This window comes from Doryrhamphus excisus, chromosome 11 (genome assembly GCF_030265055.1).
Source record: "Doryrhamphus excisus isolate RoL2022-K1 chromosome 11, RoL_Dexc_1.0, whole genome shotgun sequence".
Taxonomy (NCBI): domain Eukaryota; kingdom Metazoa; phylum Chordata; class Actinopteri; order Syngnathiformes; family Syngnathidae; genus Doryrhamphus; species Doryrhamphus excisus.
Window position 1 is genome coordinate 5,049,007 of NC_080476.1, and position 16,551 is coordinate 5,065,557.

Here is a 16,551-nt window from a genome sequence, read left to right on the forward strand (position 1 = left end):
TGTTTGAGGACATCGTCACACCTTCTGGCAGTCTTTAGCACTCCATGTGTCATATTTTACGTCTTGTGCGGAAGTGGACCAGGACCCCCGTTTAGGACCAGGGCCACCCTAAGGACAGATGTTCTTGAGGACAGGGCCTGGTGAGCACATAGAGGACGTGTCCAGAAGAAGAAGATGTGGAGAGTCAATATTTGTGCAGAAACAATCGCATCAAGTCGCCTCATTTGTTGTGTTTGCTTGACAGAAAGCAGCACAGGCCAGGGGGCGTGGCCTGGGGAGGTCACACAGTATAAAGAAGGGTTGAAGTCGTGTGCTCGACCTCACACCTTTCAGCTCCTCCACTTTGGTATCCTCTTCATCATCGACGCCATCACCCTACTCGGACCCTCCAGGTAAGCTCGGCCTCCTGCGTCTGTGGTCGACATGCCAGCTGACCTGCGTGTGTGTGTGCAGCTCCACAATGGCGGTGCCGTGGCTCCAGGCCGTGTCTCTTTTGGTCCTGTCGCTGGCGTGGGGGCCGGACTTCCAGGCCGCTGCCTCCCCGCAGCACCTGTGTGGGTCCCACCTGGTGGACGCGCTGTACCTGGTGTGTGGAGACAGAGGCTTCTTCTACAACCCCAAGAGGGAAGTGGACCCCCTGATGGGTGAGGCCTCATCCGCCCGTCGTGTCGCCACGCCGGCCCACTGACAGCATCTTATTTTGTCCATCAGGCTTCCTCCCTCCAAAAGTGGGCACAGCTGACAACGAGGCAGTGGAGCTGGCCCTCAAGGACCAGATGGAGGTGATGGTGAAGCGGGGCATCGTGGAGCAGTGCTGCCACAAACCGTGTAACATCTTCGACCTGCAGAACTACTGCAACTGAAAAGCAGCCTGGCCTGGCCTAGACGGCTCCTTGCATGGCTGAGTGAAGACATCAAATTATTTTTCCTAAAAAATAAAGTTTTCTTCATTGAGACAGGAGCGGATGTTATTTTTATTTGTCTTTATGAAATCATATTTATACGCAAACACATTCTTGCCCGCCGCCCAATACACAATTGAAAAACAGAAAAAATTTAACATTTAGCTTCATGGCTCTGATGAGGAAATATGGTAAAATGTGGTATGATTATGACGAAATCATGAATATGATTATAATAGGGCTGGCCAAACCTGTTAACTAATGGTGGTAACTAATCAATATCATTTATCTCTGTGTTATGGCGGCAGATGGAAGCACAGTGGAGCATCCCCACATAGTCTATACACCAGTGGCGCTTCTAGCTATGGGCCATATGGGTGGCATTCTCTTGGGGGGGGGCAGCGAGGGGGTCTCATTGTGTTCAGCACTCATCAGGTAAGGGATACTCACCTGTATACTTTTATGGTGACAAAGAAATACACTGAAAACAAGGAAATTTACATTAAATGACGTGATGTCATTGAACGCAGCCCGGATAAAAAAAAAGTAAGACTTTTAGACTTGTGTGGTATCTTTTATCATGCTTGATTGACACTTTCAGTTCATTTGGAGCTGTTAATACTTTGAAATATACAGTATATAATTCTGTCCTGTCACTTTCTTTTCATTAAATACAGTACAAATTGGCATATATGAGACGTAGTTGCTAATTGTGATTAATCATTCAAAAACCGCTTAATCGGACAGCCTTAAATTATAAGTATTATTCCAGTAGTATTATAATGATTACGAGCTAGGTGCATTGTTGAGTGGCGGCCGCCAGAGGGAGACAGTGGTCTTCGGTTCAACTCGGCTGGGCTCGACTCGGGCCGTCAGGAGAGGGCGGGGTCACATGTTTACCTGCGCAGGTTGTCTTGTTGCCATCCTGAGAGAACCAGGACTGAACCGAAGGAACTGAAAGACCGGAAGTGTCTCTTTTGGTCCTGCTGACACATTCCAGGATGCGAGTGAACAACGTCACATGCGGACCTGGTGAGGGTGAGGACTATTTATGACACAACAATTGTAACAAAGATAATGCTAACAATGATAAGGCTCGTGATGATCAATGCTAAAGGAAGCCTCTCGTCATTTGTATCTTTAGTGTCTTTCAAGTCTTTATTGTGTATTTGCTGACATTAGGTCTTGTGACCTGTTGTGTCAACATGAGACAGTCCTGGTCAAACGGGTTGAGCCGACCCGCTTTGCTGACTCTGTTTCGTTTCCGTCTGCATGACTAAAGTGACAAATGATGTCAAATTGAGAATTTTTAGCCCCGAGAAAATGTTTTGACTCCCAGATGTCCTGACCGGCGGCTTCTACAACCAGTGGGTGGGGCTAACCCTGGCTCTGCTCTCCGCCATCCTGATTGGTGGCAGTGTCATCCTAAAGAAGAAAGCTCTCCTGCGATTGGCCAGCAGGGGGCAAACTAGAGCAGGTGAGCAGCTGATGTTAGTGGACGCACCTTCGAGATATTATGGCACAGCTAAGTGTATGCTCCTGTTTTGGGGAGCAATAAAACCGACACTTGTAACACATTGATTAGTTCGAGCTCCAATAAAAATACCATGTACTCTCTTTAATTGCCATTCTTCACTCATGATGAAGAAATAAAGCTAGCATGCTAAATTGTAGATGAGTTGGCTATCTGGAAAAAAGGATGAGCTTGTTACATAGCAACGAAAAGTTACAAAAAATGGCGACATAGAAGCCATGGAGCTGGAAGTGACATCGGTCACTCTTATTGCAAATGTGGATCTGAAATCGGAGAAAGTGTTCACAAAGGGGGGTCTGTACGCTCTCTATGTACTTAAAACCAGGGTCTACGCCAAGCTACGCTCCAGTTGGAGGAGGAGATCTGCGTAATGTACACTGGCGCTTCGACTCAGAACCAGGCTTAACGTGTGTGTGTGTGTGTGTGTGTGTGTAGGTGAAGGAGGTCATGGCTACTTGAAGGACTGCTTGTGGTGGAGCGGCCTGTTGACCAGTAAGACCTACATCAAGTTAAACAAACATTAGCATCTTAGCATACAATATAGTATGTGTGTGTAGTCCTGCATAAAAAAGTTGCCCTCGCTATATTTGCTCATGCTAATATTACTCATGCTACTGCTTCGGCTTGTGTTGCTAATGCTAAAGTTACTAAAATGTACTCAAAATGTCGTTCGTGCTGCTCATTTTGCTAATGTTGTCATGGTAACGTTGCTCATGCTAGTGCTATACGTTGATGTGAGCATTGTCCTGCAGTGGGCGCTGGAGAGGCCTGTAACTTTGCGGCCTACATGTTCGCTGCAGCCACGCTGGTGACGCCGCTGGGAGCTCTGAGCGTGCTGGTCAGGTACCGGTGCACTGTGCACACACACACACACACACACACACACACACACACATTTGCTGACAATGTATGGTCACTGGTTGCAGTGCACTTCTTTCCTGGTTCCTGCTGGGAGAGGTACTGAACGTGTTGGGGAAGCTGGGATGTATTCTTTGTGTGCTGGGAAGCGTCCTGCTGGTGATCCATGCCCCTCAGGAACAGGAAGTGACATCACTCCAGGAAATGAGTGCCATGCTGTTGCACCCCGGTGAGTTGCTGTCTTGGAGGAGTCTACCATGTTTGTTTGGAGGCGTGACCGTGTCCCCATATTGGGTGTATCAGGTTTCGTGGCGTTCATGTTGTCCGTGTCCCTGCTGTGCGGCGGCCTCGTCTGCGTCTCATGGTTGGCGCCTGCCGTGGCACGTTCCAACGTGCTGCTCTATGTTGCCATCTGCTCACTGCTGGGAGCGTTCACGGTGTCCTCCGTCAAGGGCCTCGCCATCGCCATCCGCAGCGGTCAGACACAATGCCCACATGCCACCATCTTGTAACTGTCCTCTCTTAAATTGTCCGTCCTGTTTTCCAGTCATCCATGATGTCTCTGTGCTGTCACATCCTCTCACCTGGATCCTGTTGCTCACCCTCCTTGTCTCCATAGTAATGCAGGTACTTTGGCCCCGCCCCCTCAAGCTGCTGAGCTCACTCAGACAGTTTGTATTCGTGTGTGTGCAGGTGCACTACCTGAACAAGTCTCTGGACACGTTCAACACGCTACTCGTCTACCCCATCTACTACGTCCTCTTCACCTCAGTCGTCCTGTCCACCTCTGTCGTCCTCTTCCGTGAATGGAGCAACATGGCAGCCGTGGATATCGTCACAACGATTGGCGCCTTCCTGGTCATGGTGGTGGGTGTGGCCATGCTCCAGCTCTTCAGAGAGTTGCAGGTGTGTACCATTGATGACGATCTTCTGGCAGTGTCATCACATCGCTCCTCTGACCTGGCATGATATCACAATGCCTGACAGGTTACCGTGACGACGCTGACCAATCAGCCGGCTCAATCTGTGGAGAGGCGGGAGCCTGCAGATGTAGTTGTGGACAATGGGGGCGGAGCAGTACAAAGAGGAGGTGGGGCTACCAAAGACGATAAATACACACTGATGGACAACATGGTGGTGGACAATTGCCCTCCAGTGGCCAATGAAGGACTGACAGTCTTCATCATCAGCTGACTCCTTCAAGGTCATACTCAAGGTCACATATTCTGCACAACAATGTAACATGTCATTTTGAAAAACCTTTTGTCATTTTGAAAAACCTGACTTTGATTCTTCAGTACGTGTCAGCTAGCATGTTAGCTAGCGTGTCGGCAAGGAAACACGAGGAGGTTACTTGAAACAAATTTATTAGTATTTGTAAACAAGCACGTTCATGTGAAGTTCATTCCGGGAAGCACAAACAAGAACAAGCTTATGGTGAAATATTCAAATCAGTATGCTAATTAGCTTCATTGTGATTGGCCCAAAGACAAATGGTCAGGGTCAAAAGGTTGCGTTCATGAGTCCTCCAGTGATGCTGTGATGAAAGCAAGGGAGATGAAGGAGAAGAAAAAAATAAGATGATAGAAAAAAGGACAAGGAAAATAAGAAAGGAAGAAGAACATAAGAAAGAAGAGGAAAGAAAAAGGAACCAGGAAGAAGAAAAACAAAAGAAATAGGAGAAAAAGAATAGAAGAATAAGAAAGGAAGGAGGAGAAGTGTGTTGCTTTCAGGTGCACTCAGTTCACCAGTGCTGCTTCCTGTAATGCTGGATGATTGTCAGGTGACTGCATCCAATCAGGTGTCTTGGCGCTGGTCACATGACATTGGAGGACAATCCCAAACTGGCAGCTTTACTCATGCATGGTAAACCTTGAGCGCCGGATCTTGGCAAGTCATGCGCCACCACTCGGCCGTTCTCTCCCACCAGCCCTGAAGCCCCGCCTCCTCCAAACCTGCCCGCTGTGACCCCGCCCCCTGCGAGCGCCATCGCTCCCAGGCCGCTGCTCAACATGGCGGCGTCAATCAGCTCCTGGAAGAAACCACACCGACTACATCAGCTCAGTGGAGGCTGCTGAAAGTGTGCGTGTGCGTGTGCTCCCATTCCACTAATGATGTGGATGTGCCTCAAGGTGACACTCCTCAAGGTGATTGGAACAAACAAATCCCAACTTCCTTCATTTGCTCCTCTTATCTGACTTGACCTCCTCCCCATCCTCACTATCTTTATCTCCTTTCATTGGTCATGAGTCAACAACAACAACATCCCAGTCCTATATCACTTCCTCCATCTTATCATCCTCCATCATCCTTCTATTCATCTACTCATCATCTTTTCATCATCAATCTATTCATCATCCACCCATCGTCCATCTTTTTATGCTCCATCTATTAATCAACCATCCTTCCAACCATCTACCTATCATCATCCATCATCCATCGATTTAACATCTAGTCATCATCCATCCATCCAGCCATCCATCCATTCATCATCCATTCATCCATAAATCCATCTTTTCATCCTCCATCCACCTATTCATCATCCATCCATCCATCATCCATATGTTTGTCTTCCATCCATCTGTTTATCAACCATCCATCCATCTACTCATCATCATCATCATAAATCCATCATCCCATCCATTCATCATCCAACCATCATTCATTCATTCATCATCCATCCATCCATCCATCATGACATCCATTCATCATCCATCCATCCATCTATCCATCATGACATCCATTCATCATCCATCCATCCGTTCATCAATTCATCATCCATCCATCTGGTCACCATATATCATTCAATCAGCCATCCTGTATCTGTTCATCCATCTATCCACTTATCCTCATCTATTCATCCATTCAACCATTCATCATCAGATCTATTCATCCACACATCCATCTATTCATCATACATCATACTGTACATCCATTCACCATCATCTTTTCATTCATCTATCTATTATCCATTTATTATTCATTTATTCATTTATTATATATGCATCCATCCATCCATCATTAATCTATTCTTTCATCAGCCATCGATCCAGTCATCCATCTATTATTTCATTGATTCAGCCATCTATTCATCCATGTCTTCATCCATCCAACCAGCCTGCCATCATTCAGCATCCATCCATCCATCCATCCATCCATCCATTCATCTAACCACGACACTATGACATCAGCAACAGCAGCAGCAGCAGCATCGACAAGCTCTTATGTCTTAAGCCCCGCCCACACAGCCAAGGTCATGAGTTACCTTCATCCTTTTGGACTCCAAGCGTGACTTGTAGCAAAACTCCAACAGCGCCACCATCATGGCCAATCCCAGTCCTCCAATCAGGATGTAGAAGATGCCTGCCACGTTGCTCAAGCTGAGAGCGCTGGTCTTGTCCTATCAGAGCAGAGAGGCGGGGTCATGGTGTTGATACAACTTAAGATTTGTGTGATGGCCTTATTAGCACCTTCATTTAGCATTCTTATGTATTTAGCGTTCTCTGTCTCCATGGTAACAGATTACAATTAATGAGGGGCGTGTCCTGCAGGAGGAGACGTGCATGGTACAGAAAACGTCAAAGGTTAGCGCTGGATGTCTTGTTTGATTGGCTGGCGATGACATTGCTGCTCTTTTGTCACATGCATGACCTCATTAGCATGCAGCTCTCAGGAGGCGGGGCCTGTGTTGTAAATCCAGGAAGCCTATCAGAATGCTTTCCTCTCCAACTGTCATGTGGTCGATGCTTATGCACTGGACTCTGCAAGCCGTTGTTCGAGTCCTTTATGCTTGCCATGCAGCAGCAACCATGACAACACTCACGTCAATTGTTGACGTCCATGACAGATTGGAGGCAAAAGCAGCTTGCTTGTTTTTGTCCTCGTTAGAAAATGTGACCTTTGGCATCATGGATAAAAGTAGGCGGGGCTACCTTTGCAATGTCAAATGTCACATTCCACTAAGTGAGTGGAGCTCTGCTGGTCATGCTGGACCTACGAGGTGTTCATGCTCCTCGTCAAGAAAAAAACAACAAAACCGCTAACGGCTAACAACTAGCCTGGCTGTGATCTCGCTCTACGAACCCATTTTTTTGGTGACTTCCTGTTGTTGTTATACTAACAAGTTGTGCTTTGCGTAGGTGCGTAGGTCATGCAAAGGTCATGGAGGACGTTTGTTGTCAGAGTGCAGCTGCAGGTTGAGGGCTGGGGGGGTGCTGGGGGAGGGTCCAGACCAAGACAAGAAGAGGGAGCGGGCCAACTGACCTTTCTGCCGGAGTCCTTGTGTCCGCACTCTCCTTTGTCATACCACCACTTGTTTTTCAACTTGTCTAAGATGGCTTGTTCATTGAGCTTGAGAACGGCCAGGTTTACTGGGATTCTTCCAGCAGGGAGGCGGGGGTGGGGGCGGGGGTGAGGGGAATAACATAAATAACATTATCCATCCATGTTATCTTATGTTATTGCTAGACAAAATGGCCGACCTGTGCGTACACCGCCACAACAACAAGGAGACAAACTAGCAGACACACAGCAGCGAGTCAAAGGTCAAAGTCCTAAGCGTCAATATTCCTTGACTCCGCCTCCATTTCTACTCTATATCACGGCATCTAAAACACACCAACAGGGAGCTCCAGAGTTAGCATCATGATGGAAGAGGCGTGGTGTAACCAGGGGGCGCTCCCGGTGGCTCTTCTGGGTTACCGCCATGTTGTTGTCTGTCGCCACCCGTTGGGGTCAAGGTGATCTGACTTTGGATTCCTCCTCCTCCGATGCCGCCATCACGCCTTTTTGTTGCCTTTTTTTTCCTTTTATCGTGGGCAAATTAATCTTCTGTCTACAAAGGACGGACACGTGGTAGCACTTTAGCAGGAGAAACCTCACGCTGGCGATTTAAACAAGCAAACAAACTTTCTCCAAGCAAAGAAAAGCTAACAGACAAATGTAGCAAAGCACATTTGTACCATCGGTGTCACTTTGGAGCTGCAGGAATGGAAAGTCTTCCTGATGTGGTAGGAGTTGGCATGTTCTCCTCTGCTTGTGGGGGTTCTGTCCACTGTGTGTGTGTGTGTGTGTGTGTGTGTGTGTGTGTGTGTGTGTGTGTGTGAGCCCTGTGGTCCCCTCGCCAGCAAAAGTCCATTGTCGTGGATGAAGTGAGTGCTGAGAGACGTCGTGCTTGCACAGAGTTGTTGCTAGGCAACTGGAGCCAAAAATGGCTGCTTGTAAAAATGCTGACTGTTGCGTGCACGTGGACAAAAGGTGAACAATGGCATACTGGCCTCGTAGGAAGACTGACGAGGACGAGATGGAAACGCAAACAGGACGTCGACAATTTTCTCGACAAAACACAGGCCTTCCAAAACACTCTTTTCTGTGAGTGATGGTTGCTAAGCAACCGTGACATGTGTGTTACTACGTGTGCTATGGCATCACTGACCATAGATGTTAAAGGTGTCAGCTGTTGGCAGCCATGATCGGCGGACACACAGACGAGGGGAAGGACGCACTGTGGGGACGGAGACATGGATGACAGACAGACATACAAAAGAGAGAGAGACACACATGAGACAGAGACACACACACACACACACACATACACACACTCACGTAAAAACAACAATCAGCAATGGCGGCTTGAAGACAAACGGCTAACAAACGTTAGCTTTGCTCATTCATGCATTAGTACTCTGTTTGAGTACCTGAGTGGCGATCCTTTGGGCGTGGCCACGCCGTAGCCTTTGGAGTCCAGGTTTCCTCCCACTTTAATGGTGTCACAAGGCTTGCGCTGCTCGATGTACTCGTTCATGGACGACTCCAGCAGGTAGGCGTACTTCCCTTTGGACTTTCGCACACGGCTCACGCCTTCATTGGTGTTCTTGACAAAGACGGATGGGTCGGCACCACGCATGTACGACCACATCTTTTCGAACACAGCGATCTTTGACCTCTGTGGAGAATAAAATACAAACATGGCGATCCGGAGGGCGAGGTGTGCGAATGAGGATGAAGGACGCTGCCTCACCCTGAAAAACTCTTTAGTGGAGCCCCCATCCAAAGTCCCGTAAGCGATTTCAGTCTGCTTGGCGAGGTCCTCTGCACTCTCGATGGGCGAGACCATCCTCTCCACGGTGAGGAAGGCTGCCAGGTTCGCCGTGTATGACGAGATGATGATGAGAGTGAAGAACCACCAGACTCCGCCCACAATGCGACCCGACAGAGACCTGCAAGGGAGCATCGGTGGAGGACACTCTCACAGTACATCACATAAGGTCATGTGAAGCGTACCTAGGGGAGATGTCACATCCTTGCTGCATGAAGGCTCCTAAGGAAAACCATAAGGAATTGAAGATGCCAAAGTCATTGGAGTGTTCCGGACTCTCCTTGTCTTTCTGCTGATTCTGGTTCTGGTTCTGGTCCAGGGTCTGAACCAGAGGAAGGTGGTACCCTGACAGGAAATGAAGAAAGGAAGCAATGTCAAATGCTGGTAAACGGGCAGGCACCGCACTGAGGATGATAGGATACCTGCAGAGGAGGAAGTGGGCGGAGCTTGTTGAAAAGTGGAAGCAGAGGAGGGCAGAGCTTCATCATCATCTTCATCTTCTTTCTTCCACTCGTACGGACTGAAGCGACTCACCTGACATGTTCACACCAAATGAGTGGCTTCCCTTCATGATCAGAAAGGTGCAGGGGGGCAGGGCCTCACCAGGAAGAGCACCACGCTGACGCCGATGTAGGCGAAGACGATGCACATCCAGATCTCATACGCCAAGGGATCCAAGAAGGAGAAGACGCCTGGTTTGGACTTGGTGGGCTTCTTGATCATAATGGAGATGCCCAAAGACATGAAGGGCTTGGTGAAGTCGATCACCTGCTCACGGACCAGTGTGATGGTCAGAGGGGCAACGGCAACGTCCGCCTTCTGCGGGACATCATGGTGGCCATCATGTGACATCATAGCGGGCGAGTGACGTAGCGCATGAAGCTAGTGGACGCTAGCATGATGACTCACCCCGTAGACCAGTTCTCCCACCATGCCGTTCCACATCTTGGTGTCGGCTTCTCTGGCGCCATACTTGCCGTCACCCACCAGCTCCAGTCGGTAGCTGAAGCCCACGTGCTTGGCAATCTCGGCCGCTAGCTCAGCGCAGTAACCTTCGTACTTGTCATTTCCCACCAGCTGCTCGTGGTTCTTCTTCAGCATCATGTATGGCGCTTCCTGTTGGGACAAGCCACGCCTCTTTTACTAACACTTTAATTACTGAGCGGTAAAGTCCGCTTGATGGGAAGAGGTGTCAGATCTTCAGGTGAGCAAGTCTCACCAGGATTGTAGTGACCACATAGGTGCGGTTATGGAGCCCGTAGAAGTCCTCTAATGTAGGCTTATACTTGGCTGTGTTAACGTAACCTCTCTTCTCACTCCAAAAGCCCACCTGAACAGTGGAATAGACCGCTAGAGCAGAGCCATGTCAATGGTACACACACACACACACACACACTGTGTGCCAATTAGCGTGTGAAAAAGACTCAAACAGAACCTTTCTGGGTCCGCCGGGGGCCAGCTCCATTACTGTCAGTGTGAAGTTGCTACGATGTCCTCGCTCATCAAACTGAACACGGCCCGTCAGCCCATCCAGACGCACCTGCACACACACACGTACGTAGGTCATTTCAGTGGTGCTGTGTGTGCGTATGTGTGTATGTGAGACCTGCTGCAGTGCTCGCTGAATGTCGATTCCCTGTCCCCAGGGGGCAGGAGGGTTGCCCAAACACTCTCCAGCGTTGCCACGGCGAGAGACATCAATGCGTTGTCGTCTGAGGTTCTGGAAGGCCGTTGCCAGGACATTGACACCGTCGTAGGTCAGAGCTCCTGTGTACTGACCAATCATAGCACAGCACCACATCAGCGCCGCGGCAGCCGACAGGAAGTGGATGATGTGCTAGAGGTCGATACCCGCAGGCTGCGACGAGTCGCTTTGACATCCTTGGTGTCAAAGTTCATCCAGTCCTGCTGGACATTCAGCACGGTTGAATCGGACCAGTTGACCAACTGGAAGCCTGTCACGTTTGGAGACAACTTCTGGAATTCTGTCATGTTCAACTCCGTGAAGCCCTGCGACACACACACATGCATGAGCACGTGCACGGACTACATACAGTAGCACCTCTTACACAGAAACAGAAGCGTGTCATATAGAAACAGAAGTTGTATAAAAACTTAGAAGCGAGAGAAATAAATCTGTTGTACTGAAACATAGAAATGTATTGCATAAAAACATGGAAGTGTGTATAAGTGTGTATACATTAATAGAACGTGTAGCAGAAACATTGAAGTATATCATGAACGTCCATCATGGATGACCAGACTTCATTCAGCGCCCGGCAGATCCTGAGGTTCCCAGGCTAGTTGAGAAAGAGTCTCTCCCATGTGTTCTGGGTCTTCCCCGAAAACCTCCTACCGGTCGGACGTGCCCTGAACACCTCCCCAGGGAGGTGTCTGAAAGGCATCCCAACCAGATGCCCGAGCCACCTCATCTGGTTCATGTCAATGTGGAGGAGCAGCGGTTCTACTCCGAGTTTCTCCCAGGCAACAGTGCTTCTAAGGGAGAGCCCAGCCACCCTACAGAGAAAACTAATTTTGTCCGCTCGTACCCACGATCTTGTCCTTTTGGCCACTCCCCAAAGCTGATGACCATAGATCAGGGTAGAAACATAGATGGAGCGGTAATGGAGAGCTTTGCCTGAGTTTGCATCACTACAGATGCCACACCACTGTATGTCCATCTCACGTTCTCACGTTCTTGCCTCACTTGTGAACAAGCCCCTGAGGTACTTAAACTCCTCCACTTGGAGCAGAACCTCATCCCCGCTGTGGAAATGGAATTCCGACCACTTCCGGTAGGGAACCATGGATTTGGACTTGGAGGTGCTGATTCTCATCCCAGCCGCTTCACACTTGGCTGTGAACCGATCTATTGAGAGTTAAAGATCACAGCCCAATGAAGCCAGCAGGACCACATCCTCTGCAAAAAGGAGAGACCCAATCCTGCAGCCTCCAAACCGGATCCTCTCAACACCCTGGAAATTCTGCCCATGAAAGTACTGAACAGAATCGATGACAAAAGTCCAACCCAAATTATTGCAATGCAGATCAAGCTTTTCCACCGCTCATACAGTGAGTGAACCGCCTGAATTAGGTGGTCTGATACCCCCAGAGTACTCCCTACAGAATTCCTTGAGGATCCTCCACTTGAACCCCTGAACAGACCTTACCAGGAAGGCTGAAGTTTGTGATCCTACAATAGTTGGAACACACCCTCTGGTCCCCCTTTTAAAAAAAACAGAGACCACCACCCAGTCCAGAGGCACCGCCCCCGATGCCCACACAAGGCTGCAGTGTCGTGTCAACAAAGACACCCCAACAGCATCCAGGGCTTTAAGGAACTTTGGTCGGATCTCATCCACCAGGGTCTTACCACCTAGGAGCTTTCTCACCAGATGTGTCATGGGATTCAGGAGGGCGAACAAAGTATTCAAAGTATTCCTTCTACCGGTCTACCACATATGGAGTCAAGGTCCCACCATCCCCACCATATATGGTGTTGACACTGTACTTATTCCCCCTCCAGAATCTGTCAGGAAGTCATTCTCAATGGCTTCCCTGTACCTCTTACTGTTGATACCCACCAATGGGATTACGACTACTTAAGACCACATCTTTGATCAGCAGCCTCGACAATGGAGGAACGGGACATGTCCCACTCGGACTCAATGTCCACGGCCTCCCTCAGAACATGGTCAAAGCTCTCCCGAAGGTGGGAGTTGGAACTCCTTCTGACAGGGTACTCTGCCAGGCATCATCTTGTATAGAATCATAAAAGTGTGTTGTATAGAAACATAGAGATATATAGAGAGTTATATAGAGACATGGATGTGTGTGTGTGTGTTTAGAAAAAGATGTGTGTTGCATATAGTCACCAGGTTGAGGAGGATATAGTGATAGTTCTTCAGGTTTCTTCTCTGCGCTGAAATCTGGCACAAAAAAGAGGAAGAAACACTCATTGAGGCTTAACAAGCACTTTGACGGACAGAAAGAGGAGGAGCTTTTGTTGATTGACAGATGAAAAACTTGCACGGTTCTGGAGGACGCACCAGGCCCAGGATGCCGTTGAGGCGGTCCGACTCGCAGTCCACAATCACTTGGAACTCCCTGTTGAAGTCCAAGTCGGCCAGCAGCTTGATGAACATGGACTCGGTCAGCGAGTCCAAATTGACTGATGTCACCTGCCAGCCTTGCTCGGCCGCACGGTCCAGAATCATCTTAAGAACCAACAGACCTGACGGAACCACAGGAACATAGTGTGGGTGGACACCGCTAGGAAGGAGGGGCTAATACTGCAGTGGGAGGGGCTGAGATGACTCTTCACAACACTGATATAATCATCACACGCGGTTAGACACACACACACACACAGAGAGGTCGCTAAAAAAGATGGGGGCAGAAAAATGTTCTTCAACTTGACTTGTCTTTGCTGACACGTGCGCATCAGTGCATGAAGCAACAGTGTGTGTGTGTGTGTGTGTGTAAGCGTGTCTAACCGCGTGTTAGCATTAGTGTAACGAAGCAGCAAGGCGTTAGTAGACCACAAACAGAACCAGAACATGTTGCTGCTGGGTTGAGCGGTCGTCATGGAGACGTCATCAAACATTGAAGTCCAACGTTGTCTCATTAGCACAAAAACACGTAAAAGCTCTCTGTGCGGTGATGAGGAGAAGGAGGGAGGATGAAGGAGGGATGAAGTCTCAGAGCAGAACAGTTCTGGTTCTGTGAAAAGGACCATGGTGATGCTGTCCTACCAGCAGTGTCCAATCAGGACACAGCGGTTGGCTCACCTGTGTCGGCGCTATACATGTAAACGAAGCGGGTCCAGGAGAAGTGGTCCAACAGCGCCATGAGCGGCTCCTGCAGCTGTGGACGCAACTGCAGCACAAACTGGTTGTTGGCGAGGGTGGGAAACGACGGCGTGATGAAGCTGACATGCAAGGCGCTGCAGAACGACGCCACCATGTTGGCGGTCTTCAGGTCATACACGCCCATGATGGCGTGGACCCCCTTGGCCAACTGCGAGCAGACTGACACACAGAGGTCACATGAGGTCACACAGTGTCAGCATTCAGTCTGGTTCATCCATCAAACATTACTTCCTGGAAAAGACACGATACCCTTTGGTTGTGGTTGACTCTCACCGTTCCGAAATTAACTCCTGTCTGCTTCCTCACATCAACACTGGGAACGCTAACATGCTAACAACAACAACACGTTTGTTCCCTTGCAGCTCAGCTCTATAGCTGTTAGTCCTGCGGCTAATGCTAGCATGCTAATGAGCTGTCACTCAGCATTAGCGAGCCTTCTGTGTGTGTGTGTGTGTGTGTGTGTTGTCGATTGTGTTGAGTCCATTTGAGAGAGAAAAGGTCCAGAAGTGAGACAGTTCCATCTAGTAGTAATTAAATGCAGGACAAAACAATTAGCTAACAAGCGAGATATCTACTGGCAATGCCATCTATGTCTCCTCCCGCCATGGGGGCGGGGCTTCTTCTCTCATGGGACACAGCTGCTGCTTCTGGGGGTGTGGCTGCTTTGGCCCAACGGCTGTGGAAACTTCTGAAATGGGGTGTGGCTACTGCTGTTTCTAAGGGGCGGGGTTTCTTCACAATTGGGAGTGGATTCTTCTGCCGTGGAGCATGGTCGGTGCTTCCATAGGATGTGACTACTGCAAAGGGGCGTGGCTGCTTCTGCCAGAGGACATGGCTGCTGTTTCAAGGGGGCGTGGCTGCTTCTACCAAGGGTCATGGATACTTCTATGGCAAGGCATGACTGCCGCTGCTATGGGGCGTGTCCACTGCTGACTGATATGTCACATCGACCAATCAGGCGCTGCTTTCTCTCATGTTAGCCAAAGGTCAAAGGTGACATGTGGTGCATCATGGGTGGATGTGTATAAGTGTATTTTTCGGATGGAGGGAGTGAGTCCGTTTTGTGTTCCGCCACAACAAAACGAGGTCAGCACATTGTGGAGAACAAACCCCGGAGCCACAGTCCATTTAGTGAGTCCCTTGCTTCTTTTGATGGCTGCCTCCATTCAGGGGCAGGCCCCCCTCCCCCGTATGATGATGATGGAGGCAGGTTGTTGGTGAGTTTGATTGATGGTAAAAAGCTATGCTAGCAGCAAGCATGCCAATTAGCAAACATACATGAAAAAGACTCACAAGCATATGTCATGGCGAAGCTGCTTGCCGTCTCCACAGCGTCCACCTGAGGCACCAGTCTGGGCACGTCCTGATGTGCCGCCAAGGCAAAGCGGAACACTTCGTACTCGTGGGATGCGGGCGGGAAGAGTCCACCTGACGTAGGAACAGAAACATGTCGGCATGTCAAAGTTTCCATGACGAGCTGCCGGATTCACAAACACGGTTTTGCTTGCATCATCATGTGCTGCTGTGATGTCACATGTTCTCTCTATTTTAATTAATTCATTTCATGAATCTATTGGTCTTAGCTGTCAATCACTGACTGGCTCCGCCTCACACGCAAACGTAGCTGGAAGCAGAGCATTCTCACACACACACACACACACACAGAATGTGCTGTAAGTGATTTTTAATGCTGAGCTTTGCAGCATGCGTACCGCGAGCACATTAGCATGCACGTGTGCAGGTGAGAGAAGAGTGATGGATCTCCAAGTGGATCCAGTCTGGACTGAAACAGATCAACTTCAAGATGTCCTTCTATCCTTTGCAGTACTGACACACACAGGGACACACACACACACACGCATGTGGACCTGAGCTTATGACTTTGGGTCATGTTGATGAACGTGTACACACTGACACAACTTTGAAATGTACATACAGTACGTATAGAGTATGCATAGAGTACAATATAGTGTGTGTAGTATTTATGCCAAAGTACATTTAGAGTGTAGGGCGTATAGAGTATGAGTAGAGTGCAGTGTGTATTGAGTATGTAGAGAGTACTGTGTAGTACATGTCGAGCGTACTGTATGGAATAGTGTAGTGTGTATGGATGCAGGACTCACCTATGTTGATGTTAGCAGGAAAACTTGTGTTATGGCTGAGTCCAAAGAGCAACAGAAGCACAAACAGATTCTTCATGATCGTCTTCATGCTGAACACCACACACGCTCTCTGACTGTCTATGTCTATGTGTGTGTGTGTGTGTGTGTGTTAGAGAAAGAGAGAGAG

At 48.9% G+C, this 16,551-nt stretch overlaps 3 protein-coding genes across 8 annotated transcripts; 2 read left to right on the plus strand and 1 right to left on the minus strand.

Moving 5' to 3' along the window:
- Nucleotides 1-937, plus strand: ins (preproinsulin). The gene is made up of 4 exons (XM_058086144.1): nucleotides 1-140; nucleotides 245-392; nucleotides 454-644; nucleotides 712-937. Exons 1-4 carry the CDS (start codon nucleotides 119-121, stop codon nucleotides 861-863), a joined length of 513 nt encoding a protein of 170 aa, XP_057942127.1. The 5' UTR covers nucleotides 1-118; the 3' UTR covers nucleotides 864-937.
- An 847-nt stretch (nucleotides 938-1,784) lies between these two features.
- Nucleotides 1,785-11,682, plus strand: LOC131137810 (magnesium transporter NIPA2-like). Of its 2 annotated transcripts, XM_058086140.1 has the most exons (10): nucleotides 1,785-1,940; nucleotides 2,242-2,379; nucleotides 2,872-2,928; nucleotides 3,189-3,279; nucleotides 3,363-3,523; nucleotides 3,598-3,771; nucleotides 3,842-3,921; nucleotides 3,988-4,200; nucleotides 4,282-4,498; nucleotides 11,038-11,682. In XM_058086140.1, the coding sequence occupies exons 1-9, from the start codon at nucleotides 1,904-1,906 to the stop codon at nucleotides 4,486-4,488; spliced, it is 1,158 nt and encodes a 385-aa protein (XP_057942123.1). In that variant the 5' UTR covers nucleotides 1,785-1,903; the 3' UTR covers nucleotides 4,489-4,498; nucleotides 11,038-11,682. The 2 variants fall into 2 exon arrangements, with proteins under 2 accessions (XP_057942123.1, XP_057942122.1); XM_058086139.1 differs by lacking the exon at nucleotides 11,038-11,682 and having other exon boundaries at nucleotides 4,282-7,476.
- On the minus strand, nucleotides 4,639-16,551 carry LOC131137807 (glutamate receptor 1-like). Of its 5 annotated transcripts, XM_058086128.1 has the most exons (18): nucleotides 16,386-16,551; nucleotides 15,556-15,690; nucleotides 14,182-14,421; nucleotides 13,441-13,625; nucleotides 13,267-13,320; nucleotides 11,243-11,401; nucleotides 10,998-11,165; nucleotides 10,827-10,931; nucleotides 10,611-10,721; nucleotides 10,301-10,507; nucleotides 9,995-10,210; nucleotides 9,814-9,925; nucleotides 9,577-9,736; nucleotides 9,314-9,512; nucleotides 8,991-9,238; nucleotides 7,558-7,672; nucleotides 6,560-6,694; nucleotides 4,639-5,326 (listed from the first exon to the last, which is right to left on the minus strand). In XM_058086128.1, exons 1-18 carry the CDS (start codon nucleotides 16,471-16,473, stop codon nucleotides 5,111-5,113), a joined length of 2,853 nt encoding a protein of 950 aa, XP_057942111.1. In that variant the 5' UTR covers nucleotides 16,474-16,551; the 3' UTR covers nucleotides 4,639-5,110. The 5 variants fall into 5 exon arrangements, 4 of the variants coding, with proteins under 4 accessions (XP_057942111.1, XP_057942112.1, XP_057942113.1 ...); XM_058086129.1 differs by lacking the exons at nucleotides 15,556-15,690; nucleotides 16,386-16,551 and adding an exon at nucleotides 14,512-15,542; XR_009131979.1 differs by lacking the exon at nucleotides 7,558-7,672 and having other exon boundaries at nucleotides 5,181-5,326.

Bases quoted from the DNA above. Each gene is read 5' to 3' on its own strand.
- ins (XM_058086144.1), top strand. From the start codon at position 119: ATGTTCTTGAGGACAGGGCCTG. The intron at 141-244 runs GTGAGCACATAG...TTTGCTTGACAG, and splicing joins GTTCTTGAGGACAGGGCCTG to AAAGCAGCACAGGCCAGGGG. The intron at 393-453 runs GTAAGCTCGGCC...GTGTGTGTGCAG, and splicing joins ACCCTACTCGGACCCTCCAG to CTCCACAATGGCGGTGCCGT.
- LOC131137810 (XM_058086140.1), top strand. From the start codon at position 1,904: ATGCGAGTGAACAACGTCACATGCGGACCTGGTGAGG. The intron at 2,929-3,188 runs GTAAGACCTACA...ATTGTCCTGCAG, and splicing joins GTGGAGCGGCCTGTTGACCA to TGGGCGCTGGAGAGGCCTGT. The intron at 3,922-3,987 runs GTACTTTGGCCC...GTGTGTGTGCAG, and splicing joins TTGTCTCCATAGTAATGCAG to GTGCACTACCTGAACAAGTC.
- LOC131137807 (XM_058086128.1), bottom strand. From the start codon at position 16,473: ATGAAGACGATCATGAAGAATCTGTTTGTGCTTCTGTTGCTCTTTGGA. The intron at 15,691-16,385 runs GTGAGTCCTGCA...TTCCTACGTCAG, and splicing joins TCCTGCTAACATCAACATAG to GTGGACTCTTCCCGCCCGCA. The intron at 7,673-8,990 runs GTACTCAAACAG...CCCTGCTGGAAG, and splicing joins CCCAAAGGATCGCCACTCAG to AATCCCAGTAAACCTGGCCG.